Source organism: Nyctereutes procyonoides, unplaced genomic scaffold, assembly GCF_905146905.1.
Source record: "Nyctereutes procyonoides isolate TBG_1078 unplaced genomic scaffold, NYPRO_anot_genome, whole genome shotgun sequence".
NCBI lineage: Eukaryota > Metazoa > Chordata > Mammalia > Carnivora > Canidae > Nyctereutes > Nyctereutes procyonoides.
Window position 1 is genome coordinate 8,439,225 of NW_026575140.1, and position 27,984 is coordinate 8,467,208.

Sequence of the window (27,984 nt, forward strand, 5' to 3'; positions counted from 1 at the left end):
GTGTGTAGTATAATGGTAACCTGATGCTAAGTTTATTGAAATCCTATCATATATAGCACCATGGGCTCCTCTTTCTTTATAGTTTGGCCTCTGAATTTTGATTGCAGCTAAAAGAGAAGACAGAGGGGTGCCTCAGTGGCTCAGTTGGTTAAGCATCTGCCTTCGGCTCAGGTCATGATCTCAGGGTCCTGGGATGGAGCCCTGGATCAGACTCCATGCTCAGTGGGCAGTCTTCTCTCTCTGCCCCTCCTCCTCCTTGTTCTCTCTCTCTCTCTCTCTCAAATAAATAAATAAAATCTTCTAAAAGAGAGAGAAAGAGGTCAAAAAATAGAAATAGGCTGACTGCCTCAGACAAGCCTTCCCTGTTGTCAACTTCTTTACAAGGCTAACACAGCTGCTTGACCAATCCTTAGCATTGCAGGGTTCGGTACAGAATTCTGTCTCCACTCTCTGGGGTAACCAGGCCTAGGGCAACAAAACACAATTTCCGAAAACTCACAGGTACCCAAAGGAGCTATGTACAAGCATGCCTATTTGCCAATTAACAACAGGATGTTTGTCTCTGGCCAGATTACAGATGTGGTTCTTAGCTTAGAACCTTTGTGGTGGGCATTCCTTCCAAGTGGCCTTCTTACAGACACATATGGATCACAAGTTAGCTTAGTAAGCAAAGATTTAGAACAAAGGCAATTAGATGTTTTTAAGAAACATTATCATTTAGCTAGGGTAGCTGGATTTGTTTCCATTCTCCAAATCAAAATGTCTAGAAAATCACGATCAGGGCTTTCAAATCAGAGAAGAATCTCCTTTCATCCAATCATCCAATCAGCTGGATGTGCCCTAAAAATTCTTGTTTCTTGGCCTTCCTTTAACCAGACTCCATACAATATACTTCAGATCGTCAGATTGGATATATTAAATGATTGGATTAACTTACAACTTCGTTTGCATTAAACACATCCCCTTCTGAAGATATGTCCTACTGGATCACCTTGATTAGACTGAGAAACTCTAGTCTCAAAACCTATTTTCTCTGGAGTACTTGGGTGGCCCTGTCAGTTGGGCCATCAGCTCAAGTCATGATCCCAGGGTCCTAAGATCAAGCTCCACGTAGGGCTCCCTGCTCATCAGGGAGTTTGCTTCTCCCTCTCCCTCTGCCCCTTCCTCTTGCTGGTGCTCACTCTCTTTTTAAAAAGATTTTACTTATTTATTTGAGAGAGGGGAGGAGCCAGTGCAACTGCTGGGCCACAGGGGCTGCCCAATTGCCTCTTAATTTGAATTATTTGGCAAGTGGCTAACAGCATCTGTTCTTTATTGATTTTGATGGATTCCATTTAAGAGAGTAACTTTTTCTGACCTTATTACCAAATTCAAGGGAAAGACACTATAATGTAATCCTCCTAAATGTGACCAAAATATTAAAAGTTTCCAAATTTATAAGTATATTTTATGGTATATTTTTATATATTTATACACATATATGTATAATAATTTCTATCCATCCTTGGGAAAAAACATGAGAATTCAGAACTTCAGGATAGGGTAGCCCCCGGTGGCACAGTGGTTTAGCGCTGCCTTCAGACCAGGGCCTGATCTGGAGACCCCGGATCAAGTCCCACGTTGGGCTCCCTGCATGGAGCCTGCTTCTCCCTCTGCCTGTGTCTCTGCTTCTCTCTCTCTCATGAATAAATAAATAAAATATTTTTTTAAAAAAAAGAACTTCAGGATTAGGGCACCTGGCTGGCTCAGTCAGAGGAGCAATGACTCTTAATCTCAGGGTAATGAGTTTGAGCCCCATGTTGACTGTAGAGATTACTAAAAAAATAAGTAAACTTAAAGAAGTTAAGGATAATAAAAACACAAAACTTAAAAAAAAACAAAGAAAGAAAGAGGCACGTGGCAGGCAGGTGGCAGGAGCAATAGTGATGCCTCCGTCCCCAGGGCACATGAGTGTGTCTGGTTCCATGTAATGTGTAATAGCAATGTCCTTGCTTCTATCTCTGCCCTTCCTCCAGGCTACTGTCTCTTTGTTGCCCTTCCAGTCTGCTCCCTTATCTGTCACTGAACTTCCCGTGGCCTCTCACCTTTGGTCCCTTCCATTGCCCAGCAGTCTGTCACCCAGACTCCCCTGGATCATTCACGTGGTCCATTACTTGGCCTTATCCCACCTTCTCTCTCTTCTTTCCCTCCCTGGTTTCTTCCTCCTGTTTCCAGGCCAGCTGTCTACAGCTCCTTGGCCTACAGAGGAAGGCCCTATAGCAAGAGACATGCAGGGGCCCAAAACCCTGGCTGCAGCCAAACCCCAGGTCTACTGCCTGAGCATCAACTGTTTTTGTTCAGGTGACATCCTGGACATTCTTTAGAGTCTCTGCCCTGTGGTTCTTCCTGGGCAAGTCCTCTGTTACTTAATCAGAAATCTCCTGACCTTCACTTTGCTCCTTACCATCTTTCCACACACATATGTGTCCGTACTTCCCAATACTTTCCTTTCTTCACCTCTCTCCTCCATTCCTTTACCTTTCCTGTGGTTCTGCTCACCCATAGGTATAAGGGCCGAGGAGCCAGGGGGCTGGAGGTTAGCAAAGCAAATCACAGCATCAGTGACAGCCATTTATCGAGCACCTACAATGTACAGATGCTGTACCAGGCACAGAGAACGCAGCAGTGAGCAAAGCAGACTGAACCCCTACCCTCAGGGGCGGCTTACATTGTAAGGGATGGAGAAGGGCAATAAATAAGATAAACAGTAAAGTAGACAGAAGGTCAAGTGAAGTTAAATGCTATGGAGAAAAATTAAGTCAGGAAAGTGGATGCAGAGCTACTGAAGATGGGAGCTGTAGGCGCAGATCAGTTGCTTAGAGAAGTCCCCCCAAGAAGTTGATATTTGAGTAAAGGTCAGAAGAAGATGAGGGAGTGACCATGAAGATATTTGGGGGAAGAGCATTCCGGACAGAGGGAATGGCAGGTGCACAGGCCCAGAGCTGAGAGCGTATCTGGCAGGTTTGAGGACGGGCCAGAAGGCCGATGTGGCTACAGCAGAGTGAGCGAGAGGAGCAGGGACCTCTCTGAGCAAGGCAGGCAGCCATACACCTCTTTCTACCTGAAGCCTCCCTCAGCTTATTTTTGTAAAGTACTTTGAGACCAAATAGATGAATGGTGTAAAATGGGAAATGCATATAGCCCAAAGGAGTTTTGTACACAGTCTTTTTAAAAAGATTTTATTTATTCATGAGAGACACAGAGAGGCAGAGACACAGGCAGGGGGAGAAGCAGGCTCCATGCAGGGAGCTCGATGTGGGCCTCGATTCCGGGACTCCGGGATCACACCCCAAGCTAAAGGCAGATGCTCAACCTCTGAGCCACCCAGGCGTCCCTGTACCCAGTTTTCTTTCTCTTGGTCAGGATGAAGGGAGAAGCCCCATCTCTTCCCCAACCCCTTCTCTGGGAAACAAATGTGTTGATCTGACCTCATGAACCCCCAACCCCCACCCCCTGTCTGTGAGCCGGTGAGCAAACGGAGCCTTGCCTGCCACCTGCCTGTGATTCACAGGGCGCTTTGCTGTGGTGGATGGATGGCTAAGACATCTGAAAGCGGATCAGTTGGGGGGAATAAGTTGGAGGATGATTCATCTGACCTGTACAAAACCAGATTGGCTTCTGTAGTTTCTCTGCACAGAAATCCAGACTCTCAGCCAGAATGTCCATGGTCAGGGAGGGGGTGGGCGAGGGGAGCTGAGTGCCAGGTAGGCTGGGAGCCGTGACCGCTGTTCCCTGACCAGGCCTGACCTGTGAGAGTCTGGCTGTGTCCTCCAGCAAGTTCTGCAGCCACAGACATTCTGCAGTCACATGCAGCCGGCTCACTGCACTGCGCACGTCTGCCTTGCATGCACCACTCAGCTTGGAACCGAGATGCTGCTGGGGGCTGGGGAGCCGTCTTCTAGGGAACCTGCTGTGGCACTCTTCCCTGCTGGCAGGGCTCACTGGCTGCCTGCTGGCAAGAAAGGAGGGAGTGCAGACCCCCCACCGTCAGCCCTGGAAGCGCTGTGCCTACTTACTTGAAGGGTCATCCACTTTGTCCCTCTCATCAGTTCTCCCTACTGCCTCAGGAGCTCTGTACCGCCAGGAGGGCTCAGGGACTGTCCTCACTGCCCACAAACTTCTGTCATCCCTGCTGGACAGAGAATAGAGAGATCAGTTGCTCTGTGTTCCCTTTTGTTTGGAAAGTCATTTCTGCATCCACAACCTTGTCTGATTCTCCCAACAACCTGGTAGTACAGGGAGGCGAGCTATTATCTTCCTTTGGTGGGACGTGGCCCCAATTCTCCTGCGTCTCAGGCGGACTCTTGAACATCTGTTAAATACCTTATACCCTCTCCCGCCACCCCACCCCCCAAATGAGTATAGAGCACAGTTTGGGAAGAAAACTCAGGGGTTCATATATCCAGGTGAGCCTCAGCACGTGTGTCCCATGAAGATAGAGTTTGATTTTTGCTGACACGCTGAGGGACACCCGCCACTACCCCTGTGCTTGCCCTGTGCCACCTCTGAGGATGCTGAGCAGTGATAGAGCCCTCAAGTAAGGCTACCTGGCTGCTTGTGTGTGTGTGTGTGTGTGTGTGTGTGTGTGTCTGCTGACTACATATGTCACATAAACTCTTACAAAATTTAATGCATATGTAACAAAAAAAGAAAAATACCCACAATTTCACCTCCACTCCTACCCCAGGATTATCACTGGCATTTTTGTGTATGCTCCTTCAGATCTTTCTTACCTTCACACTTTTCTCAAATGAATACATACATGCATTACTGCTTCCAAGAATCCAAATAGGATTGGACCATAAATAGTGTCCCACATATTTTTTTCTTAATTATATATCTCGGAGACACTCTCCTGTTCGTGCTCACAGCTCCCTCTCCTTTGTGATGGGCCATGTCTTCTGTGGTATAGGTGAGCTACAGCTGGTTTAAGCATTTGTTTCTTGATGATCCATTGAGTTGTTTATAATTTCCAATGGTTCTTTGGGGATTCTCAACATAACTCTATGCATACTGAAGTGTTTCTATAGGATAGGTCCCAAGAGGTCTAAATATTGGATCATGGTGTTTTGAACATTTTTACTTTTTTTTTAAGATGTTGTTTTTAAGTAATCCCTAAGCTTAATGTGGGACTTGAACTCACAACCCCAAGATCAAGAATCACATGCTCTGTTGACTGAGCCAGCCAGCCACCCAGCTATGAACATTTTTAAGCATTAATATCAAAATGTCCACCAAAAAGTGTGTGCTGATCTACATTCCCCTACCCTCAGTTGACATTGCTTCAATACCCATGAAATAGAGGTTCAGCCTTCACCAGCAAAATGTTGACACCTTTCTCTCAAAATAATTCAAGGACTGGGCAATCTCCAGGGGCTGGAGTTCTCCATATACCAAAACCATCAATGGGGGTGCAATAACACACTTTGGAAGTACACTCACCAGCTTATTAGTACTCATCCTGGAGAGAAATCCTGAGCCCGAGCAGGTCTACCAGAAAGGATTCTTACCAGGGACACCTGGCTGGCTCAGCCAGTAAAGCACATGCCTCTCGTTCTAGAGGTTGGGTGTACAACCTACTAAAAGACAAAAACAATTTTTATCAGACTCTCAGTTCTGAGACTGTGCCCTGGGTATTAGGGTATACCCTCTCAAGGGGTTTGGAGTGTCCCCAGGATAAGGACCATGCTTCCCAAACCAGACTCAGGACATAGAGCCTGATGGCCCCTCAAAGTATCAAGTTCATCTTATAACACCCAGAGTCAATGATGCTGTAGCTCTACATCATTGAACATAATACTTAACACTATAAAGAGCTTATTGACTCTTCTGTGTGTTTGAGGTCTATACATCCAGTACATCCTCCCACTTGGCCTGTGAGGTAGGTGTTATTATTATCCCTGTTTTACAGATGAGAAAAGTGAGGCGCCCAAGAGGCTAATTATTTGTTGCAGATTACATACCTGTGATAAGTAGCTAAACCAGTATTTGGACCCAGGCAGTCTGGCTCCCAAAACTAGACTTGTAACCACTGTGCTTTGCTTTGCTACCTAATAGTGTATTTCCAAATAGTGAGAAGATGGGGGAAGGGTGTTCTTAATATAAGTGAGGCCAGGAAAGTGGTCCCTGCTTGTTTTAAGTGGACCACCTATGTCAAGTTAAAGGTCAACCCTGATTCCCTCCAAGTAGTGTCCTCAGACACCAAAACCCAGCCTCAGACACCAGAACTTGTTTGATGTCTTGTGTTTAACCTCGTTGTCTGCCCAGTAGCTAGAGATGAGATCTGCTAAAACTCGCCAGCCCTCCTGCTCTTACACCTTAACAGCTTTCAGAAATCGCTTATTTAAAGGCTTGTTCTTCACTCTGGGGATGACACCCAAGACTGCCTTCCTGGGAGCAGAGGAGGCAGAGAGCCATGTTGTGAGTGTGTGCAACACAGAAAATGTAGAAAGTCTTCCCGTACAATCCAATCAGAGCCAGGAAATGTCCCCTTTGAAGATTGGCTGTTGTTTTGGTTTGGTTTTTTTACCCTTTCATCTCCTGGAAGCAGGGTTCTGGTTCTCAGATTTCATTTTCAAAATGATCACTATGGATCATTTTAAACGGTTATCTATTGCACCTATATTTCTTGCTATTATTCATTGATAGCTCTATCCCATACCATCCCTTGAGAGAAAAACGAGACTGGAATTAACAGCCCTCTTTTGCAGAAGGGAAAAATAAGGTTCAGAGATGAAAGGTTTTGCAAACGAAAAGAGACAGAAGAAGAGGAGATGTGAGTGCACAAGGGCAGAGAAACTTGTTCCTCTATTCACTAGTTCTGAGGCTTAGCCAGTGAGCCAGCACCATCCTCCACCCCAGAGCAGCTGCGGGTGAGAGCAGTGGGTGTCAGCAGAGGGCAGTTTGCAGGGAGCTTCCGAGCTGCAGGAGCTCCCTCTCTGCTGGGGAACCCGGAGAAGCGGCGGGGCCTTTAAGTAGTTTATTAAATGATGTAAGATTTAATCTTCGCTGTCTGCCTTGGAGCTGAAGCCTGCTCAGAACGGTGCCTGGGTGGGGCTTTTCTGATGTGCAGTCCTGGTCATCACATGTCAAGGTAGCCTGGCGCTGCGGAGAACAAAACCACCTGCTCCACACTTCCAGAGTCTCTAGAACTTGAACAAACGTCTCTGTCCTCTCCCACCCCAACGTACAACACACACCTTTATCAGACCATGCACCACTTTCAAAACTTCAAATCCTATGGTGACCATATTAATCCTAGGGAAGGGCCAACCTGAAATTAGGCTGTCTTCACTGAAAGAATGGTAGTGCTGATGCTTCAGAGAGCTGGGGGTGGGGTGGGTTGAGTTCCCCTCCCCAGCCCAAACTTCTCCCCAAAACTTTGAGCATCAGAGTTGGAGGCTCTTGCATCAGCCACATGGGTATTTCGCTATGACCAAGGCCAAGACCAAGGGAGAGAGATGGTCATGGGGACTCCATGCACCACCAAAAGAGAGCAGCTCGGACCTGTTACCCTAACCTACCCTTGGGGTAGGAAAAGCCCCAAAATGCAGAAGTTCTTTTGTTTATAAACTGAAAGCTAATCCAAGTCAGGTTTTGGCAGCTCTGTCCTTCCACTGCAAGGGCTGGCTAGTTTCCCCTACCCCCAGTTCTCCTAGAAAAGGCAGGCAGTACCTTTGCCAACAAAAAAACTGTCAATCCAATTCCAGGTATATTGCAGAGATGTGGGGACTGATCCTGCCCATCTGGTCCTGTTCTCCTCTTTGTTTCTCCCTGGCTCTCCCTCTTAATTTCCAGTTCAAATCAGTGCCCTTTCTCCTTTTCCTTTTTTACTTCTGGCTTATTAGCTCATTAGCTCATGTTCATTTTTTAAGATCAGTTCATTCAAACAGGTGTGGCAGAGGAAAATGGAAGACACTTCTATACCCTGGAACTCATCTCCAGGATTGGCTGGCTCTCCGCTGTCCTGGTGCCAGAAATGCACTTGCAAATCTCAGCTGAGGAGAATCCTTAGGATCTGTTCTCAACCTTGGATATATAATAGAATCACCTAGGGAATTAAAAAAAAAAAATCGAGCCTGGGGCTCACCCCCAGTGATTTTAATTGATCTGGGATAGGGTCCAGGCATTAGTGTTTTTTAAAAAGCTCCAAGGTTTTAAAAGTCTAATGTGCAGCAGCCAGATGCCAAAATCACTACTGCATTAGTTTACCCAGTGAGAAAAGAGAGCGAGAGAGAGAGAGAGAGAGAGAGAGAGTGTGTGTGTGTGTGTGTGTGTGTGTGTGTGTGTGTGTGTGTGTGTGTTTAGGGAGGGTTCTTAGCAAAAAAAAAAAAAATCTGATAGTAGACCATACTTCATGGGGGAAAGTCCTTCCCCACAAAGGAATTGATGCATACTGCCCCCACTCTTGGCTCTTCTCTAATTGCTTTTATGGAGGATCCAGCTTTGGGCTTCCTCTGTGACAGTGACTAATGATGTATTTCATCAAGAAAGAGGGGACACCTGGGTGGTTCAGTGCTTGAGCGGCTGCCTTTGGCCCAGGGCGTGATCCTGGAGTCCAGGGATCGAGTCCCACATCAGGCTCCCTGCATGGAGCCTGCTTCTCCCTCTGCCTGTGTCTCTGCCTCTCTCTGTGTGTGTCTCTCATGAATAAATAAATAAAGTCTTAAAAAAAAAAAGAGGACATTAAAAAAAATAAATTTAAAAAAGAAAGAGGACATAAAGCAGAAGTGCCAGCACATTTAAATACATTGACGTTGTTGATGTTATTGTAACAAGAGCCAAATGAATTTGGAACAAGGTTACCTTAAGTGATCTGTTCCCCTCCTGCTGATACAGCAGCTGGGACACTAGGATGGTAGACTGGGATTGTGTTCTACTAAAGTCCGGAAAGCAGATGTGTGCTTGTCCAATGAGCAAGAACGCATGTGTCCACTTTGGGTACAGTGAATTATGTGCACATGTGGGTGTAGACAGGCAGGTGGGTACTTGCTTGAGGGGCAGTTTACAATACCCAGAGAAGAACCCCTCCCTGGGGCTTCCTCCAGCCTCCATTCGATGGTGCTGACATTGTCATTATTGGATATACTTTTTTTTTTTCAGTAAAAGCATTCTCTCAGAATGCTCATATGTGCACCTCCCTCCCTTACACAGGATCCCCATGGCCCTGGATGAGGGCATGTATGGGAGCTGACACCAGCTGGGATGTGCCAAGGGCTATGTTGCCAAGAGGAAGACTTCTTTCACTCAAAGGTGCTGGATGAGCTAGCACAGCTATGCATATTCCCTCCTTCTCTGCTAAATTCTCTCAAAGGATCAGTGAGAAGGATTTATTTTTTTTTAAAGATTTTTATTTATTTATTCATGATAGTCACACAGAGAGAGACAGAGAGGCAGAGACACAGGCAGAGGGAGAAGCAGGCTCCATGCACCGGGAGCCCGACGTGGGACTCGATCCCGGGTCTCCAGGATCACGCCCCGGGCCAAAGGCAGGCGCCAAACCGCTGCGCCACCCAGGGATCCCAGTGAGAAGGATTTAAACAAAGCAAATTACTCAAGTTTTGACTACCACTAATCCTATCTATATCTTGGCCCTCCCTACTTGAGTGCTTTTTTTTTTTTTTTTTTTTTTACACCCAGTGTGGGGCTCGAACTCACAACACCAAGATCAAGAGTTAGGGAGGGGTGCCTGGGTGGCTCAGTTGGCTAAGGTCCACCTTCGGCTCAGATCGTGGTCCTGGAATGGAGCCCCATATCAGGCTCTCTGCTCAGCGGGGAGTCTGCTTCTCCCTCTGCCCTTCCCTCAGTCCCTCCCCCTGCTCACGGGCTTGTGCTCCCACTTGCTCTCAAATAAATATGTGCTACTGGCTGAGCCAGCCAGATGCCCCTTTACTGCTTTCTTTGTAAAGGGTTTCCAAACCCTTTTCACCTGAACTCATGTATGATATAGACTGTACCCCCACCTAGCCCCAGCTTAGAAGGAAATTTTATAAATTCAGGATTTATATAATTTAAAAATACCTTTTTGTTACTGAATTATTATACTTATTAATAGAAAATTTGGAGACTACCGAGAAAAAAGCAAAGAGAGAAAAATCTATTGTTCCACTACCTAGACAAACCTGATACTAATATCTGGGTGAACTTCCCTCTTGCCTTTTAATTTATAGGACTTAAAAGAAGACAAGAATGTAAATGTATTCATTCATACAAAACAATTTTGTATCCTGCCTTTTTTTACTTAACCTTGCACGATAAGCATTTGGGCATATTCCTATGTTCTTTTCATGAACATAATTTCTGGTAGTTGTACGATATCCTAACAAGAAGGAGATTATGGTTGAAAATCATCTTTTGGATTTTTTTTTTTTCTGCATTCACCTAAAAGAGGGAGAGAAAGGGAAAATGGCTGGGAAGAGCTTTTGCTGCTCAGGATTCCAGGGAAAGCATCTCCAGATCTGGTTTGATATTCGGTTATCTTCTGGTGTGCCCTCCTAATCCTGACCTTCAAGCCAGCATAAAAGAACCTGGCCCCTTGGTCGGGGCTGACTGCTCTGCCGCCAGCAGAGCAGAGGCCCCTTAATTTGAAATGAAAACGATTTTCCCATCCCAGGAGAGAGGGGGAGAGAGAGGGGGGGGGAGGGGGAGGGAGAGAGAGAGAGAGAGAGAGAGAGAGAGAGAGAGAGAGAGAGAGAGAGAGAGAGAGGCTGGAGTTAAAATCCCCCATTGTAACTGCAGGACAGAAGAGTCCTTACACCTGCTTCTTCAAACATAGCACCTAGGAAGGGTACTGATTACAGAGTACTTGGCGTAAGAGGGGCAAGCCATGAAAGGTAACTGTCGGCTGGTAGCCGCCTGGCTGTAGCCAAGGCACACGGTTTCCACTTTGAATCATGTATTAACCGGTTGCAGGGTTGCAGATGAAGCTGCCTTGAGGAGGACGCCCCGTTTAGTCAGCTGGGGGACACAACCTGCTATTCGGTGGAGGCCAGTTTAAATTCACCTTGATTAGCTTCAAGAGCTTTGGGTTGTGGTCAGCCCAGGGAAGTTGCTGGGACGGAGCCTGGGGGTGGCCTGGCTGCCGGCCCCTTGCTGCTGCGGGGGAGCACTGCAGCGGGAGGTCGGCAGGTCGGCGTGGGGGCGCACTCACCGGGAGGCCAGGCCAGGCGGCAGGGGGTCGGGGCTTCCAGCCCCAGCCCAGGGAAGTGGAGTGCCTGCCTCCCCTGCTGCAGGGTGTGGGCGCGCGCTTCACAGGTCTGAAAATCGCAGGAAGGCGAAATCTTTGTGGAACCATCAGCTGCAGGGACCCCAGACCCTCCAAAGTTGGAGAATGGCCCTCTCAACCCTCCAGGCCGTAGGCGCCCTTCTCTTGATTGTTCCTCCGCTTGGACCCTCTCTTGTGCCCAAGCGACTGACACCACCTGCCCTCGGCTCCACTTCCTGAGGCCAGGGCAGCACCAACCATGGGGGCACGACCCCCCCCCATGCTGCGCCCCACTTTGCTCTGGTTATGGGCTTGTTAACAGGCCCCTACACCTGTTCCCGTGCCTGACCACCCCCCATCGCCGACCCAAACCATAGCTCAGCTGTGCCCAGACAATACTTGTAACTTATTCCCACCTTGCTTGGACTTCTTCAGTCGTTCTCCATCATTACCAGATGAAATCCAAACTCCTTATTCGGTCATTCAAGGCTTCCAGAATGCCCTCAGCATCCTCTCCCTAAGTTGCTAAAATTCATCAAGCACTCCTCCTTTTTTTTTTTTTTTAAGATTTTATTTATTCATGAGAGGCAGAGGCATAGACAGAGAAGCAGACGCTCCTGGGGGACCCCCATGTGGGATTCAATCCTACGACCCCCAGGATCAAGACCTGAGCCAAAGGCAGACGCTCACAGCTGAGCCACCCAGGTGTCCCTCGTCAGGTGCTCCTTATAGCAGGTACCGTTGGAAGTGCTGCAGTGTAAATATTTTTTAAGATTTTAGTTTTTTTAGGGATCCCTGGGTGGCACAGCGGTTTGGCGCCTGCCTTTGGCCCAGGGCGCGATCCTGGAGACCCGGGATCGAATCCCACGTCGGGCTCCCGGTGCATGGAGCCTGCTTCTCCCTCTGCCTGTGTCTCTGCCTCTCTCTCTCTCTCTCTCTCTGTGACTATCATAAATAAATTTTTAAAAAAAGATTTTAGTTTTTTTAAGTGATCCCTACACCCAGCTTGGGGGTCCACCCACTCGGCGCAGAGATCAAGAGTCACATGCTCCACCGACAGAGCCAGCCACCCCATCACTGTTTCTAGTTTCATCCGGGCCTCTCTTCGTCATCCTTCAAACACACCTCATCCACTCCTCTACCTACTCTTGGTTTTGTTTTGTTTTTCATTTTAAAGATTGATTTATTTATTTGAGAGAGAGAGAGAGTGTATGTGTGTGTGTTAGTTGGGGGAGAGGCAGAGAGAGAATCTCAAGCAAACTGCTGAGGACAGAGCCCAATTTTGGGTTCTCTGTGTGGGGCTTGATCTCACGATGCCGGGGAGATCAGGACCTGAGCCGAAACCAAGAGTCGGGCGCTCAACTGACTGAGCCACCCAGGCATCCTGACCTGCTCTTGTTCTTAAGCTCTTCTTCCCACCTAGAATGTTCTTGTCTTTCTACTTAGCCTAAGTTCTCCATGAAATTCTGCTCAGCCCATTCCAGCTCACAGAGCTCTCTTTCCTAAAATCCTCAAACTCTTCTAGTTGGATTCTCTCATCAGCATCTAATTGTTTTTGTAGTTTTATGGTTTTATTAACACAAATATGACACGCACATAGGCTGTCTATTCATTTTCTTCGCTACGCAGCCTGGCATTGGGATTAGTGACTCTGATGGCCAGCTGGGCCGCTCTTTCCACAATGGCTTTGTGGTTCTTGGAGGATACATTGTGAGCAATCTCTGCACAATAAGACTTGTTACACGTCAGCAGCACTTCAAGCTCCTTGACGTTGTGGACCAGGAACTTCTGGAAGCCACTGGACAGCATGTGCTTTGTTTTCTTGTTGCTCCCGTAACCAATGTTGGGCATCAAGATCTGGCCCTTGAATCTTCTGCGTGCCCTATTGTCAATGCCTCTGGGTTTCCGCCAGTTGCGCTTAATTTTGACATATCGGTCTGACTGTGCCGGGTGAACTTCTTGGTCCTCTTTTTAGCGATCTTGGGCTTCACCAGAGGTCTGAGGGCAGTCATGATGCCCAGCAACCGATGGCTGCCACCTCCGCCTCAGCATCTAATTATAAAGTGACTTGAATGGTGACAACTTTTCAAGTGTATCGGTCTTCAAAATGGATAACTGTCCAGGTGGCAGGGACCAGCCTGAGACTTCTTGGTGCCAAAGCATCATCCCCTTCTCAGAGCTGGTCTTCAGCATCTGTTCAATGAATGTTGAAACGCAGCACGCACACATTTTCTACTACTGAGCAGGAATAGGGAGGCTTATCCTCCGGAACCCATGTAAGAGCCAATTCAGCAACATCTGAATTCACATTTTTAAGTGGGTATGGGATTAGTCCTATTCTTAAATCCCCAGTGGTAAGCAGAGATAAACGTGAGCTTTATTGTATCAGCCCCTTAAAGATTCCCCTTCCCTCCTCCCCTTGAAGAGATGAATGCAAATAGGGCACCGCAAACTGGATGTTAATTACGGGCAAATCCTCCCTGGCACGGGCTCCCTACAAAGGTAAGGACTCTCCTTGCTGCCTGATAACATAGGGTCGCTGGCCCTGCAGATCAGAAAAAGAGAATTGGCTTCTGGGGGAAGCCGTCAGGGGGCCAACCCAGTTGGTATGGGCAGAGCGTTTACTGTTCTCATGACGTTGCATGGAGGCTCGCTGTTCATTTCGGAGTTTTTAATTGACTAGCCCACCACCTATAGAACTCCCTGGAGCCAACTGAGTGAGGTAGGCGATAAGCCCATGGGACAAAGCTGAGGCCTTAGAAACTAACTAGGCATGAGAGGATCCTAGAACGGCCCCGGGAAAACTTGCTCCCAGAGAAGTCATGCTTGCTGCTGGTGTGTCCAGGGCACACGGGATCTTTCCAAACGGGCTGCTCCATCCTTCAGCTTCTAAACACGTCACTTACGGGCAGCCGGTTGGCTGTGTATGACTCACAGACACATTTTGCCTAGCCTGTAGACTGTTCTTTATTTCGTTTTTTCAATATTTGAATTAGTTGCCAATACTCAAAAATTAGGAGATTTCATATAAAAATCTGGATTTCTGGGGCACCTGGACGGCTCAGTTGGTTAAGTGTATGACTTGACTTCGCCTCCAGGTCATGATCCCGGGTCCTGGGACCAAACTCCTCATTGTCCAGCTCCCTGCTCAGTGGGGAGTCTGCTTTCTCCCCTTCCCTCTGCCCCTCCCCATGCCCCTGAGCACTTGCACTCTCTCAAATAAAATAAATAAATAAATAAATAAATAAATAAATAATAAATAAATCTTTTTTAAAAAATCTGGATTTCTGATTTATCTTGACAACACAGCACCTGTGCCATTCTTACAGGGACATCTTTAAATGGGACGTTCACTCCCACCAGGTTGATACACTCATTTTTGTCCCCATTTGGCCCCTGCTTGTTTTCCCTGATCTAAAATGTTGCAGATTGCAAATTCAGGTAGGAGGTAGGATCGGATAGCTCCTCCAGTGTCGGGCAACTCCAGGCTCTGTAAAGATGCCCCTGGATGTGGAGGAGATGGCCCAGGGCTCTAGGGAGTCCATAATGCTTTCGAGACAAGGCATTCTTCATTGACACTGATCTTGAATTTCCGGTCACCGAGCATCGCATCCTGGAGGAATGAGCTTGTAGAATCCAGAACACTGGCAAACAGATGCCCTTCTCTGGTTGAGGATGACTGGAGCTAACTTTCACTGAGCACCTGCTCTCAGCCAGTCTCTTCAATTCTTGTAACAACCCTGTCAAATACTCAGTCCCATTTCTGGGAGGAAGACTGACTATGAGGTTAGTGCCACACAGCTGGTGTCAGAACTGACTCCGAAGCATTCCTCTCAACCAAAGACTTCTCTCTCCACCTGTGCATTATTAGCTCTTCTTAGGGCCTCAAGTTCAAAACATATTCTCATTGTAGAGCCAATGCTGGTTTTTAAAAACACACACACACACAAAAGGACGCCTGGGCGGCTCAGGGGTTGGGTGGCTCAGTGGTTGAGCGTCTGCCTTTGGCTCAGGGTGTGATCCTGGGGTCCTGGGATTGAGTCCCACATCAGGCTCCCTGAGTGGAGCCTCTCCTCTCTCTGTGTCTCTCCTGAATAAATAATAAAATCTTTTAAAAATGCATTAAAAACACACACAAAAAAAAGAATACTTAAACCGTGCAGCATATCAGTGATGATTTTTCTCAAGGCAACGTGTGAAATGATTTGATTTCTCTAATGCAAGGTGGGAATGGGTGGAATAGTGTCTTTCCCCGGGGTCTTTGTTTGCCTGGGGGACCCAGCAGTGAACTCTGGCCTAGAGTGACTGAGGCTGGCCGGGCAAGTCCCAGAGCCCATAAGATTTCTGGGAGGCAACTCGAGTTCCTATAAATTTGTTGCAGCTTGGGAAGAAGTGATGGAAATTACCTCAGGTGTGTTCGGAGGACATGTAAATTCATTTTTTACTAGTCTTTAATTATATCTCTTCAAGGTTTTCCCAGATTTAGAAATCGGGTTCCAATTCAACTGGTTCTAACTTCCTCTGCTAACAACTCCCCACCTTTCCCTTGGACCCCATCCAAGTCCAGCACCAGCTTTTAGGGACCTGGAAACCACTGGCTATAAGGTCAGTTGGGAATTCGGAAGGAGGTTATGGATGTCGGAAAAAAAGGTGTAAAAAAAGGGGGAGGAGGAATGGGTTTTGGCTTTAAGACACCGGAACTTCCAAGGTTCCTGCAAAACCATTTGGAGCTTTTGCAAACCCTTAAAGTCATCAGCGCCCCACTGCGGAATCCAAAGCTCAGCCTGTCACAATTGTTAACACCTTCTTTGAACAGTCTTTTTGTATTTGACAATTATACTCTTCTGCGCTTTTTTTTTTTTTTTTTTTTTTTTTTTTTTTTTTTTTTTTTTTGCCGGCAGGAAGGTTCTGCTGTCTCGGTTTTAGGGAGCACCCTCTACAGCGAACAGCCCTCCGCGTGCCGCAGTCTGGGGGAGCTTTCCACCGCCGCGGCCGTTTTGCAGAGTGAGTAGATTTCGGGTCTGAAAGCCGGGCGCGGCGGGGGGTGGGGGGGCGGAACGGCGAGTCAACCGCTCCGGAAGCCCCGGGGTCACCCCGAAAGTTAGGGCCGCTTCGGGCTCTGCGGGAGCACAGCGACGCCCCCCCGGCGGCGGCCGAGCCCCACCTGCCGGCGCAGGGCCCGCACCCGGAGCCGCGTGCACGCGGCCGCCCCGTCCGCCGAGCGCCCGCCGCGTGCGGCTCCCTCCGACCCGCCAGCCGGGGTGCTCCGGGCGGCCCTCGGGGCGGGGGCGGGGGCCCTCCCGCTCTTCCCAACTTTCCGGGCGCTGGGGCCGGAGCAGGGCGCCTCCCCGGCGGGGGCGCGCCCGCTACTTAAGGCGGCTCGGCGGGGCCGGCGCTCGCCAGTCGGGGCGCGGCGGGGCGCGGGGCGCGGGGCGCGGCGGCGGCGGCGGCGGCGGCGGCGGCGGCGCGGGAGGAGGGGCATGGAGCGGCCGCGGGCCTGCTGAGCTCCGGAGCGCGGCGGCGGCGGCACGGTGAGCGCGGGCCCGGCCAGCCGGCCACGGCCAGGGGCGCGCCGCGCGGGGGCTGCGGGGCTGCGGGGCTGCGGGGCTCCCGGGGGCCGCGCGTCGCGGCCGCGGCGCCGGGGCGGGCTGGGGGCTGCGGGGGGCTGCGGGGGCTGCGGGGTCCCGGGCTCCGGGCCGCCGTGCCTGCAGCCCCCTCCCCGCTGACCCCTCCTCCCTTTCTTCCCGCAGCCTCTCCTCCCTTCCTCCCTCGCGGCGTGTTTTGTGAGCGGATTAGGGGGCGGCCGGCGGTGCGGGGCGCCAGGCTGGGCCGACGCCTCCCCCCGCCCGGGGCGCGCACCTGCCGGCCCCCAGGTGCGGGCGCCGGGCCCTGCGGGTGTGCGGCGCGGCCTCGCAGCCCGGCCGGCTGGGGGGGGGGGCGGCCGGAGCCCCCGCCCCGCGCGCAAGTTTGCGTCCCGCCGCGTGCGGGGCTCCAAGCGGGGCACACCTGTCAGCCGCAGAGGCTGCTCGCTGGCGGCCCCGCAAAGTTTCGGGCGAGGGCTGGCGGCGTGCGTCCCCGGCTGAGGGTCCTCCGCCGTCCCCCGGGGAGGCGCCTTAGGGGGCGCCCCAGCCCGGTGCCCTTGAAGCCGGGGCGCCCCGGCCTGCGGGGACCGGGCCGGCGGGGAGAGGGGGCGTCGGCTCGCGGGGCAGGGCGCCTCTGCGGGGCCGCGCCGGCTCCCGGCGGCTCCCGGGGTCCGTGCCCGGCGGGGCGGGGGCGCCGGGGCCGGGCGTCCCACGCGGGGGCGCGGCGGGGGGTCCTGCGGCGGGGAGGAGGGGCCGGCGACACGGGCTGCGCCTTTGTCTGCGCGCTCACCGTGCCAAGGTAGCGCGGGTCCCCGCCGTGTTCCGGTCCTTCCGCGGAGTCGTGGGAAACCGGCACGTGGGTGTGGCCGGCGCCGCCTTTGCCGGAGGCGAGGCGCGGGCGCGGCGCGGGCGCGGGCGAGAAGCCTGGCGAGTGCCTTCCGGGCTGCGAGAACCTGGCGGGCACCGCCTCCGGCGCTGCACCGAGGCGGGGCGCCGCCCGGGCCTCCCCGGGGCGCAGGTGGGCAGCGGAGCCGGCGGAGCCCCCGCGGCACAGGCCTAGAGGGGGCGGGGCGGGGGCGCCCCCGGAGGGCGTGAGGGCCCGGGGCCCCTGGGCCGCAGGCGCATGCGGGGTCTACCAGGGACGGCGGGGAGCCCTGCGGAGGAGGCAGGCTCCCAGGAAGGGGGCAGAGCGCCTGGAGCCTGGAGGCTCAGCTTCCCGAAGAGGCGAGGCTGCCAGCAGCACCTTCCGGACCCGGGGACCGGCTGGTGCCTGACCCTCCGACTTGGGCGGTGACTGCGTGGGCCTCACCCGCTCTGTGGCAGGTGGGGGGGGGGGGACGGGCACTGCTCCCCTGGCAAGAAGGTGCACTTGTGTTGGAGTGGGGCTCAGGGGCCGCTTCCAGGAAGACCTGGGGTGGGAGCAAGCTGGGAAGCGGGACCCCGTTGTCTGTAGAGGGTGGGTGGGTGGGTGGGGTTGGAAATGGGATTCTCCAGATGGGGCAGGCGGCAAAGAGAGGAGGTGGGGGAGAAGGCCTGGGGCAGAGGGGAGCGGGGAGCTGTCCTCATCAGCCCCTCCCGTCCTCCCAAATCAGCCTTCCTACTTGGGGGTCCTCCAGGCAGGAAATGCTTCTAATTTCAGGGAAATTAGGAGCAAGAAACCATTAGAATCACCCCCCCATCCCCAGGAGGACACCGAGTCTCCCCAACAACTCGGGCAAGGTCAGGCAGCCGAGGTGGGAGAGCTGTGCTCGAGCACAGTCTTCTGGTGCTGAGCTCTTTTCATTAAAACACAGATGTTCCCAGCAGGGCCGGTGCTGGGAGCCCTGACTTAGTGCGGATGAAACCCGCAGCATTCCCAGGAGGGGCAGGGCCGGTGGCGAAGCACCGAGGTGCCCTGCGGGCACTAGGACCGAGTGGATGGGGCTTCTCGGGCACCCCCCTCCCGGGCTGCTGCAGTGGTGGCTGCAGTTCCTCCAGCACCCAGCCTGCTGGCTTTCCAGGAGAGCTGTCCACACCCCGGCTCTCATTTCCTCTTTTTTTTTCCTTGTCTGCTTTTCCCAGTTGCTTTCCCTTTCTTTCCTGCCTCTCAAGGAAATGAGAAAAAGGTGAGAAAGCCGAGAACACAGGGAAACTTTCTCTTACTGCTTTTGCTGTTTCAAGACAGAGAAGTTACACCCCCCACACCATCTCCTTATGTTTCCTGCCGTTTCTCATCCTTTCTTCCCCCACTTTCTTCGTGGGCCTCATTGGTGGCTGTGCTTAACGCCCCCCCTTCTGTGCAGCGCCCTAGCGGGTACAGGGCAGGGGGATGCTCTTGGCCACTGGCTGCCTCCCAGGTCCTCCTCCTCTCTCCCCTCCCCTGCCCCTCCATGTGCTCAGAGCTGCCTCGGGCCTCAGGCTCACCCCTACTGAAGCTTGTCTAGAAGAGCTTTGGGTTTAGGCAGATCTGGGACCGCCATCCACCAGGTGGGGATCACATAGCTCTTTCTGGCTTTGGTTTGTCTGACGATAATAAAAGCTCCTCAAAATGCTTGACCTGTGTAACCCACTTAATCCTCAAAGATGCTACAAGGTTAGGGCTGCAGTTCACGTTTCCCACGTGAATTAACTAAGGGGCAGAACATAGACAGTAGGTGGCAGAGCTGGGATTTGAACCCCAACAGTCTGGCTTCTGAATCTCCAAACAGTCCTTGTCACACTTGGTCAGTGGCAGCGGTTTCTGTCAGTGGGTCATGCCCCCCCGACCCCCCACCTGAAAATGCTGCCTCCTGCCTGACTCCACACCTCCCTCCTCCCCCCACCAGATGCCGGTGCAGCTGACGACAGCCCTGCGTGTGGTGGGCACCAGCCTGTTTGCCCTGGCAGTGCTGGGTGGCATCCTGGCAGCTTATGTGACAGGCTACCAGTTCATTCACACAGAAAAGCACTACCTGTCCTTTGGCCTGTACGGTGCCATCCTGGGCCTGCACCTGCTCATCCAGAGCCTGTTTGCCTTCCTGGAGCACCGGCGGATGCGGCGGGCAGGCCGGCCACTGAAACTACCGGCCCCATTGCGGCGCTCGGTTGCCCTCTGCATCGCTGCGTACCAGGAGGACCCTGACTATTTGCGCAAGTGCCTGCGCTCAGCCCAGCGCATCGCCTTCCCCGACCTCAAGGTGGTCATGGTGGTGGATGGCAATCGCCAGGAGGACGCCTACATGCTGGACATCTTCCACGAGGTGCTAGGTGGCACTGAGCAAGCTGGCTTCTTTGTGTGGCGCAGCAACTTCCATGAGGCGGGGGAGGGTGAGACGGAGGCCAGCCTGCAGGAGGGCATGGACCGCGTGCGGGATGTGGTGCGAACCAGCACCTTTTCGTGCATCATGCAGAAGTGGGGAGGGAAGCGAGAAGTCATGTACACGGCTTTCAAGGCTCTTGGCGATTCAGTGGACTACATCCAGGTAAGGGTGCCTTTACCAGGGACACGTAGACGGGTGGATGTGTCCCGCCAGCTGTACATACCATGCAGGAATTTGGGGTCCAGTCTTGTGTATATCTTTCTCTGAACTTCAGAAGGCAGCAAGGCAACTGCTGCTCTGAACAGCAGTCCCGGGTCAGAAAGACCTGGGATGGATCCTGGCTCTTCTGTGACTTAGCTCTGTGACTTTGGGCAGGTCCCTGGTATGATATCCCAATACTCCTGGGAGCTAACAGGTGTGTGGCATTTAATTCGTACCACACACCAATGTAGGTGTTTTATACATATTAGTTTATATATTTATTTAACAGAGTGCGAGAGCACAAGCAGGGGAAGTGGCAGGCACAGGGAGAGGGAGCTGCCCAGAGCAGGGAGCCTGATGTGGGGCTCGATCCCAGGACCCTGGGATCGTGGCCTGAGCCAAAGGCAGACACTTAACTGACTGAGCCACCCCAGGCACTGCCCATATTAGTTCTTTTAATCCTCATAATATTCCTAGAGGATAAGTCCTGTTATTATTTCCTCCTAGGTGACCTGAAGCACTGAGAGGTAAAGTAACTGGCCTCCTGTCACACAGCAGTAAGGTGCAGAGATGGGATGTGAGCCTAGGCGGTCTGTCCGCGGCCTGCCCGGACCCACTGTGCTGTACTGCCTCACCATTGGTAACATGGGGATAAGCTTCTCCATGAGGAGGTGTGGTGAAGAGCAGAAGAAATCCTGCTCCAAAGCACCCAACCATTGTTTTAGTTATGGGCCAGAAGGCTCTACTCCACCCAGTGTCAAATTTGTGTCTTTGAGGTAGAGAAACACCTCAGTGACTCATCCCCCAGCTTAGTTCTGCAGCAGTCTTGGCAGGACCAGGACCCTGAACAGGTCTTGCCCAGCTTTCAGTCAAAAAGGTCATTGACACCAGGCTGGAAATTTTATGAGGTTGACACAGTTAACATAGTTCCCAATTTTCAAAGAACAAAACCTAGAAATAACTGATTAAAAGCTCACTTACTTCAGTACCAAGGAGAAACTGCACACAGAACCCCAGATTTTTTTTTTAGATTTTTTAAAAATTTATTTATTCATGAGACAGAGAGAGAGAGAGAGAGAGAGAAAGAGAGGCGCAGAGAGGCAGAGACTTAGGCAGAGAGAGAAGCAGGCCCCATGCAGGGAGCCCGACACGGGACTCGATCCCGGGTCTCTAGGATCACACCCTGGGCCAAAGGCAGGTGCTAAACCCGCTGGGCCACCCAGGGATCCCCAGAACCCCAGATCTCTGGTTGTGCATTCACACCGTCCATTTCTCTCTGCACATGCCAGAGGGTTCTGCCTACCGCTTGCATGAAGAGCGGCTATTGTCGTAGCCCACCTGTGTACCAGCTCAGTCTGGCTGAGAGCACGTGGGGGATGCCAATGTTGAAATGTTCTGTGCCCACCTCCAAGTGGCTTGCCACGACGTTGTAGTTGGCTTTTTTGAGAGTTGCATCCTCAAACAAAAGGGTACGTTGACCTTTTTTTTGCCTTCCTAGGCCCAAGGACCTCCTCAGCCTTGTAGGGAGGGATGTTGAGGTATTTGATGCCACAGCTCATCTAAGGTCAAGAAACCTCTAAAGCTTTCCTGGACACTTGGAAGGCACGGGAAAAGCCCTTGAGCCCCTCGCACATGCTCAAGCCACAGGGACTTGGTCTTCTCCTTTAAAGCACAGAATTCCCCACAACTTGCCACACATCTTCCTTTACCGTTCATTTCCTGTGTCTTCCTTCTGGTGGATCAGCAATAGGCTCACACACCTGAGCCAGCCTTCCTCGTTACGGCTCCGGGCTGGCTCACTGCCTGCGGCAGCCTGGGCTTCAGTCACGTTTGGTGGATTTCCGCCTGTCTCCAACTGCCCTGCCGTGGGTGTGTCCCTCCGAGGGAGACGGCCCTGCTTCAGCCAGTGGGGAAACCCGGGCAGCCACAGAGCTCTAACTTCCCTACCCCTGCTGTGTTCGAAAGACCTTCCTGGAATGAAGGAAGCTAAGCGGCATGAAGAATGGGTTAGGGTCAGGGTCAGGAAGTAGCCCTGAGACTGGCAGCACTGGACAGCCTGGCCCATAAGCTGAAGAGGCTCTCCAGAGCCCTTCTCCCAAGGTGTGTTGGTGGGCAGGTAGGAGGGAACAGGTGTGATGGCTCCGCCTGGATCCCCCTCAACCTTTTGCTGCTTGTTTATAGCCACCAGGTCTCTCAGCATGGCGAGAGAAAACCTGGCAGGGTTGAGGTGTGGGGGGCAGCCCCCTACCTGCAAGCATTAGCAACTCTAGTAAAAAGGTTTTAGGCTTTTGCAGAGCAAGGTTTAGGCTCATCTGCGGGTACTGTTCTTTGCTCTGTTGTTCTGCCAGTGATTGTCTGGGTTTTCTGTATCACCTCCGTTATTTCCTAGAAAACAGACCAGTCAGCCACCAGGGTAAGTATTCATAGTTAAGGTTCAACCAATAATGGAGCCACCTGTTAGAATCAGACCATGAAGCTCCCTAGGGAAGGTGGGCAAGTGAGCAGGATTTGATTGAGGCTCTGGCTGGAGGCGGCTATTGCCAGCCTCCGTGCTCATCCAGAGTAAATCCAAGTAAATCTTGGTCTAAGGTCCCAGACTCCAGCTCCTGCTGCCGAGTAGAATCCAGATGAGAGCAGCTCTTAGACCTACTTAGAGACTCGACTAAAGGAGCACAGAAGGGGGGAGCCACCTGGGGGAGGGGCAGTAGCTTGTGACGGGGTAGACCCATCCTCCAGGTGCGCTGCAGGTTGTCCCAGAGACCAGAGGCGGAAACTGGGAAGCCCATGTTAATCTAGCAGAGCGCTTCAGGCAGTAGTCCCGGGCAGATCAGTTCTTGGCCTCCTGTGGAGCGTCTGCCACGGGGTCTAGTCACTGTACCTGACCTCTGATTTCAGCGGGTACTGCCTTTTCCCCCAGGGAAATGTGCTGAGGCCATTTTTGTGGAGCCTGGCTCTACAGGGGCTAAGAACTTGCTGGGTGCTAAGCATTTCTCCCTTTCCAGGCCTGACACCGAATCTCCAAGGTTTCGCTCTCAGCCCAATGGCTGTTAAGCCTGGTCTCTAAACTGTTTTCCTTACTTCTTGTTATTTACCTCACCTTTTCTATTTAGCACAGACCTCTTTGCTAGTGTCTGGAAGTGAATCCTATGAAAGGTGGTCGTGTCCCAGAAGCAGTGAGCAGCGTGTGATGTACAAAGGCCCAAGGTCTAAATAGGCTGACCATGCACTCCCTCTACAGGTTTGTGACTCTGACACTGTGCTGGATCCAGCCTGCACCATCGAGATGCTTCGAGTCCTGGAGGAGGACCCCCAAGTAGGGGGAGTTGGAGGAGATGTCCAAGTAAGAAATAACCAGGGATTCCTGGGGGTGGGTCGGGGGTGGGGCCTAGACTCTTTCTGCCTCCTAATCCAATGGATATACCTGGGAAATGAGCGTCTTGACTAGTATTTTGTGTGTGTGCGCGTGCTGGCATGAGGGGTTCTTCTTTGATAGTTTTCACTAGTATCAAAGGACTCACTTGCTACCCAATCCCTTTTCTGGGCTTTTTCATCCTGAGGAAAGAGAAAATCACTAAACAGGTATACAGTAGATGGCCCATGTTGCTGGGAGGGGCTCAGTATTCTGAGACTACTGATCACAGAGGGTGCTTCTTTTTGGGGTGGTGGTGCAGCAAGCACCTCCAAAGCTGGATGCTTGAAAAACACTTGCTCTTAAGGAAGCTGCACGGGATGGTAAGAATGAGGCAGTACGGCAAGATTAAGGGGCCAGATCTTCTTCCAGTGGGTACTGCTGCTAACACATCAGGTCTTCCTGAGAAGCGTTCCAACTGCAGAAGGGTCAGGATAGATGGCTGGGGTGATGCTGTGCATCTTCTCAAGCTCTCTCTGCCACCACCACAGGTTGTTTGTGGAGCTTGAAGGTGGCTTTCGCTGCTAGACCTTCCCTAGGACAGTCAGTGCAGATGACAGTGAGGTGCTGGGGAGAGGGACTGGTTTTCCAGCTCTGGCCGGGTTAGGACTGACAGGAATTTATTTGAGCAATGGGCTACAGAACTCAGGGTAAGGAGGCCTCACGCCCTCGCACGACTCCTGGGACTCCAGTCCTCAGGTGAGGAGGCCCAGCATCTCCGATTCCCTTGCAGATCCTCAACAAGTATGACTCGTGGATCTCCTTCCTGAGCAGTGTGCGGTACTGGATGGCCTTCAACGTGGAGCGGGCCTGCCAGTCCTACTTTGGCTGTGTGCAGTGTATTAGTGGGCCTCTGGGCATGTACCGCAACAGCCTCCTCCAGCAATTCCTGGAGGACTGGTACCATCAGAAGTTCCTAGGCAGCAAGTGCAGCTTTGGAGATGACCGCCACCTCACCAACCGAGTCCTGAGCCTCGGCTACCGGACTAAGTATACAGCACGCTCCAAGTGCCTCACAGAGACTCCCACCAAGTATCTCCGGTGGCTCAACCAGCAGACCCGCTGGAGCAAGTCTTACTTCCGGGAGTGGCTCTACAACTCTCTGTGGTTCCACAAGCACCACCTCTGGATGACCTACGAATCGGTGGTCACAGGTTTCTTCCCCTTCTTCCTCATTGCCACGGTCATACAGCTTTTCTACCGAGGCCGCATCTGGAATATTCTGCTCTTCCTGCTGACAGTGCAGCTGGTGGGCATCATCAAGGCTACCTATGCCTGCTTCCTTCGGGGCAACGCAGAAATGATCTTCATGTCCCTCTATTCCCTTCTCTATATGTCCAGTCTCCTGCCAGCCAAGATATTTGCCATCGCTACCATCAATAAGTCTGGCTGGGGCACTTCTGGCCGAAAAACCATTGTGGTGAACTTCATTGGCCTCATCCCTGTGTCCATCTGGGTGGCAGTCCTTCTAGGGGGGCTGGCCTATACAGCTTATTGCCAGGATCTGTTCAGTGAGACGGAGTTAGCCTTCCTGGTGTCTGGGGCCATCCTGTACGGCTGCTACTGGGTGGCCCTCCTCATGTTGTATCTGGCCATAATTGCCCGGCGATGTGGGAAGAAGCCAGAGCAGTATAGCTTAGCTTTTGCTGAGGTGTGACATGGCCCCCAAGCAGAGTGGGAAAAGTGCAATGGGCAAGGGAGGGAAGGGGAATGGAAGAGAAAAGATGGGGTGGGAGGGAGGAGGGAGTCCTGTTTTTGTTTCTTAAGGTCCAAAGGACAAGTCTGAAGTACAAAGAACGGTGACTGTACTTATATGGTCTAGGGCAGTTCTGCTATCAGAGGCAACACCAATTCCAGCTCGGGGCAGAGACTTGTTTTCATGCCGCCCATCTGCTTGCCTCTGCATGCATGGTGGCCTCTGGGAAAGATTCCACTTCCTCCCCCAGGATCCAAAGGGAACCCAGAAGTGTGCTAAACTAGTAAGTTCCAATCAGTGGTAACTTCTGATAGGTAAGTGACAGCCTGTGGGGAGGGGTTCTCTTAGACCATCTGAACACAATCAGAGATGGTGGGAGAACTTCTGAGAGATCTGGACCAGCTAGTAATGTGTCCCCACCCCCACCCCCAAATCTAGCTATCAATGCAATAAGATTGTGCCTGAGATACAAAGGCCCAGAAGCCTGATCTTTGGGCATCAGAAAACAGGGTCCAGGAATGGTGCTTTTCTATGTGACCTGCTCCATTCCACATCTCAACATCCCAAGGATGAGCCAAACTAGCAGGGAGTTAGCACTGAACTGCTTTTAAGTGTATGTATATATATGTTAAAAATTAGTTTGCCAGCAGGAGCAAAGATGGGTGGTGGTGCTAAAGGCCATGGGCTATCTGGAAGCCTTGGGCCGAATGTATCTCACCTGGAAACTGTCCAACATCTAGATGCACCTGTCTGTGATCTCTGCTGGGGAGAGGAAATGTTTCGGTCATCTACCAGGAAGATTAAACCCCAACACGCTCAGAAAGGAAGTGAGGGCTCAGGTACTTCACCATGTATACTCCTGAATTCCTCTCTCACACTGCTCTGAATCTAAGACCGTCTCCTCATCTTCTTGGAGGTGATGCAGTCACCTCTTCCACTCTTTCTCATTAGGTAAGTTTTGCAAGGTGCAACCGAGGCAGAGCCTGGGCTCTCCTAGGCCCCTCTGCAGTAGGCAACCCTGCCCTCATCAGGTGAGGGGAAAATGATTAGGAGCCTCTGACCAAATTAACCACAATCTTAGAACTGCTCGGACAGATTCCTTAGCTGCTGGCTAAGGGTGCGGGACTTGCAGGCTACAGTTCTTGACAATCATCGCCAATGAAAAGTTTTTCAGGGTTCCCTACGTGAAGCCTCACATCCAATCTGGTCAGCTTTGAGACCACCCATTCTCAGCGGCTTCTCCAGGGAATTCTTACAGCCAAGTTATGGATAGTCATTATCGCACCTGCTGCTTGCTACTTTGCAGAAAACAAACTCAGAGATGGAACTGGTTCCTAAATCCTAAGTTTCTTCCTTTCTCACTCATGCCCCTTGAAGCTTTGATTTTTCTTCTGCTTTGGGGGGAGGGGGGTGAGGAAAAGGCATTTTCTAGAGATTTACAATCGAGACTATTCTCAGCTCTTGGGTTTGAACCCTGGGATCTTGACTAAGCCTTTGATTTGGGGGTTGCTTACTTGCACGTGTGCCTGTTCTCTCTCCAAATGCCCATTCTCAGCAGGGCCTGCTAACCCCTCAGAACCAGCACTAAGGGAGACTGTGGTTGAGGGGGCAAGCCTCTAGTGTGCCCAGGTGCTTCCTGCCAAGGAACAAAGTGTGCTCTGAGCCAGACTGGCAAACCCTGGTGCTTTCTCCCATCTCCCATGAACACGAGGGTTTTCCAGGCGCAGCCAACACTGCTGCATCACACAGACCTCGAGCTTCTGATAAGACCGCTGGTTGGTGCTGGGCCCAACCCATGAAGGTTGGGAAGAGGCAGCAGGCATTTGTTAAAGGCAGCTGTTCAGGCTCTTCCGTGTTTTTGCTGGCCAAATAAAGTATTTTGAGCACCACAATGGAGGAAATCCGGTCAGCCAAATGCAGAGCTCAGACTTCACTAAGGGCTTTTCTTCAGCTTTTACTTGAACGTTAACATAGAATAGATACCTGGATGGAGAACTCCTGGTTGTCCTACTGCCCACTCTGCCTTGCACTGTGGTTATCAACTTTGCTGACATCAAATGTAGGCAGGTACAAGTAGTAGGCTCACAACGTTTGACCTCGACTGGTTTTTCTAAGTTATTTTGTACATTTTTCAGCAGCGAAACCAAACTGGGTCTTCAGCTTTATCCCCATTTCTTATACGGGAAGAGCCTTTATACAACTGGACACGTTTTGGTTTTTCCTCATTGAGAATTTTAACCCTTTTGTATTCTTTCTACAATAATTTGTAAACATATTTATTTTTACTTTTTTTTTTTTTTTTTTTTACTTTTCAGGCCGAATATTTTATACTGCACTTATTTGTCAAAATAAAGATTCTCACATAATGCTGGTTATCTCTGAAATGCTTCCTCCTTGTACTTAAACTGGGTTTATTCTAGTTTCAAGAAAGGTCCTTGGGCTAGAAACAATTTTGTCAAGATAGCTGGCAGTGAGATGCCTGGGTGGCTCAGTGATTGAGCATCTGCCTTTGGCTCAGGTGATCCTGGGGTCCTGGGATTGAACTCCGTATCAGGCTCTCTGCAGGGAGCCTGCCT

At 51.4% G+C, this 27,984-nt stretch overlaps 2 protein-coding genes and 1 pseudogene across 3 annotated transcripts in view; 2 read left to right on the forward strand and 1 right to left on the reverse strand.

Annotated features, from left to right (window-relative positions):
• Nucleotides 1-16,220, forward strand: part of TANGO6 (transport and golgi organization 6 homolog) — a 210,878-nt gene extending 194,658 nt beyond the window's left edge. The window contains exon 19 of the mRNA XM_055306190.1: nucleotides 16,144-16,220. The gene's annotated coding sequence lies outside the window, so the exon portion shown is untranslated. The remainder of the gene's footprint in view (nucleotides 1-16,143) is intronic.
• On the reverse strand, nucleotides 12,680-13,254 carry LOC129497359 (60S ribosomal protein L32-like; annotated as a pseudogene).
• On the forward strand, nucleotides 16,178-27,783 carry HAS3 (hyaluronan synthase 3). Of its 2 annotated transcripts, none has more exons than XM_055306191.1 (4): nucleotides 16,178-16,246; nucleotides 19,629-20,264; nucleotides 23,542-23,643; nucleotides 24,446-27,783. In XM_055306191.1, exons 2-4 carry the CDS (start codon nucleotides 19,629-19,631, stop codon nucleotides 25,367-25,369), a joined length of 1,662 nt encoding a protein of 553 aa, XP_055162166.1. In that variant the 5' UTR covers nucleotides 16,178-16,246; the 3' UTR covers nucleotides 25,370-27,783. The 2 variants fall into 2 exon arrangements, with proteins under 2 accessions (XP_055162166.1, XP_055162167.1); XM_055306192.1 differs by lacking the exon at nucleotides 16,178-16,246 and adding an exon at nucleotides 16,708-16,773.
• The last annotated feature ends 201 nt before the right edge of the window (nucleotides 27,784-27,984 follow it).

Bases quoted from the DNA above. Each gene is read 5' to 3' on its own strand.
- HAS3 (XM_055306191.1), top strand. From the start codon at position 19,629: ATGCCGGTGCAGCTGACGACAGCCCTGCGTGTGGTGGGCACCAGCCTG. The intron at 20,265-23,541 runs GTAAGGGTGCCT...CTCCCTCTACAG, and splicing joins ATTCAGTGGACTACATCCAG to GTTTGTGACTCTGACACTGT. The intron at 23,644-24,445 runs GTAAGAAATAAC...ATTCCCTTGCAG, and splicing joins GAGTTGGAGGAGATGTCCAA to ATCCTCAACAAGTATGACTC.